Source organism: Aplysia californica, unplaced genomic scaffold (genome assembly GCF_000002075.1).
Source record: "Aplysia californica isolate F4 #8 unplaced genomic scaffold, AplCal3.0 scaffold00007, whole genome shotgun sequence".
In the NCBI taxonomy this organism is placed as follows: Eukaryota; Metazoa; Mollusca; class Gastropoda; order Aplysiida; family Aplysiidae; genus Aplysia; species Aplysia californica.
The window spans coordinates 3,289,905-3,291,214 of record NW_004797277.1 but is presented as its reverse complement, the minus strand read 5'-3'; the positions used below and the strand labels follow the sequence as shown (position 1 = coordinate 3,291,214).

Below are 1,310 nucleotides of genomic sequence, written 5' to 3'. Positions count from 1 at the left end.
CACGCACACACACACACACACAAACAAACAAACAAACCAACAAGCACACTCACCAGGAACCACCCGCCCCACTATATCCGCCGCAGCAGAGACAGTAAGCAAGAGAGCGGCCTGATCCTCCCCTAATCCTTTCTCTACTGCCAGAGGCGGGAGGAACACACTGGGCAGGCCAGAAGCCACGCCCCCGCACACAAAGAAGACCGTAATCACCCAGAAAGACCAGGTTCCGGCCATGTCTGGACACATGCAATGACATCTGGATGTGGACTGGTCAAGTTGACCATCAGAAACGCTGAAAGATAAGTCAGGGGTAAGGAGATTAAAAGTAAGTTCTTAGCTCCTTGGTAAGGGGCTACACGGTCAGAGAACAAAGTATAAGAACATATAGGTAAAGGGTGAACAGGGTATAGAAGCTGAGCAGGGGAATATGTGGAGACGGTCGAGAGTGTGGTGTTGTATCAGTTTCTTTTTATATATGTGTCACGACGAGGTGGAATCAGGCGCTTGGCAATTTTTGGTCATGAGGAGTTATTGGTATCACCTAAAGGCTTATTCATTTCCCGTACTTTCAATAAAAGGAATACTCCTTTATCTAAAATAGAAGTCGAGATTTGTGCGATTGAAGATGATGAGGTCGCCTGGTTTCGGTGTTAAAATTAGCGAGAAAGTGGCCAACAAAGTTCGGTAACTTCAATAGCTTGGGAGTCCTTGAAAATATACAAATTACATATTTTGTGCAAATTCGCACGAAAATGTGCTTTATATGGACATAAAGGCGTAGAGCCAAAAAAAAATTCAATTTTAAAAAATTGCCAAAATGACTGAAAATGCCTGTTTCTTCGATTTCATTATTTTGACGAGCGTCTGAGTTAACCACGAAGCCTCACTCGTCAAAATAAAGAAATCCGAGAAATAGGCATTCTTCGGCCAGTTTGATCATTTCTTTCTGAATTTTTGCTTTTTGGTTCAGCACCTCGTATGTCCATTCAAAAACACTTTTTTGCGTGGATTTTATGGGAAAACGTTGATTAAAGACACACAAAAAATGTAACTTTGCAGTTTCCAAGGACTCTTAAGCTATGGAAGCCACCAAACTGTGGCAACTATTTTCTCGCTAATTTTACTTCTGAAACGAGTCGAATCCACCTCCTTCAGTGTCACATATCTCGTATTCTATCCAAGATAAATAGATATATTTTTTATCGAAAGCAAGGCAAATGAATAACCTTTAAGATAATACCAATAACTCAAAATGCCCCAGAAGTAATGAGCGCCTGATTCCTCTAGGTCGTGACACATATTATATGTAT

General features: G+C 41.5%; 1 protein-coding gene across 1 annotated transcript in view; it reads right to left on the bottom strand.

Annotated features, from left to right (window-relative positions):
• The window catches only part of LOC101856994, a gene marked incomplete at its 5' end in the record, with an annotated part of 10,727 nt that overhangs the window by 6,481 nt on the left and 2,936 nt on the right, over positions 1-1,310 (bottom strand). The window contains 1 exon segment of the mRNA XM_035969510.1: positions 54-292. Within this exon segment, the coding sequence (XP_035825403.1) occupies positions 54-292 (239 nt within the window).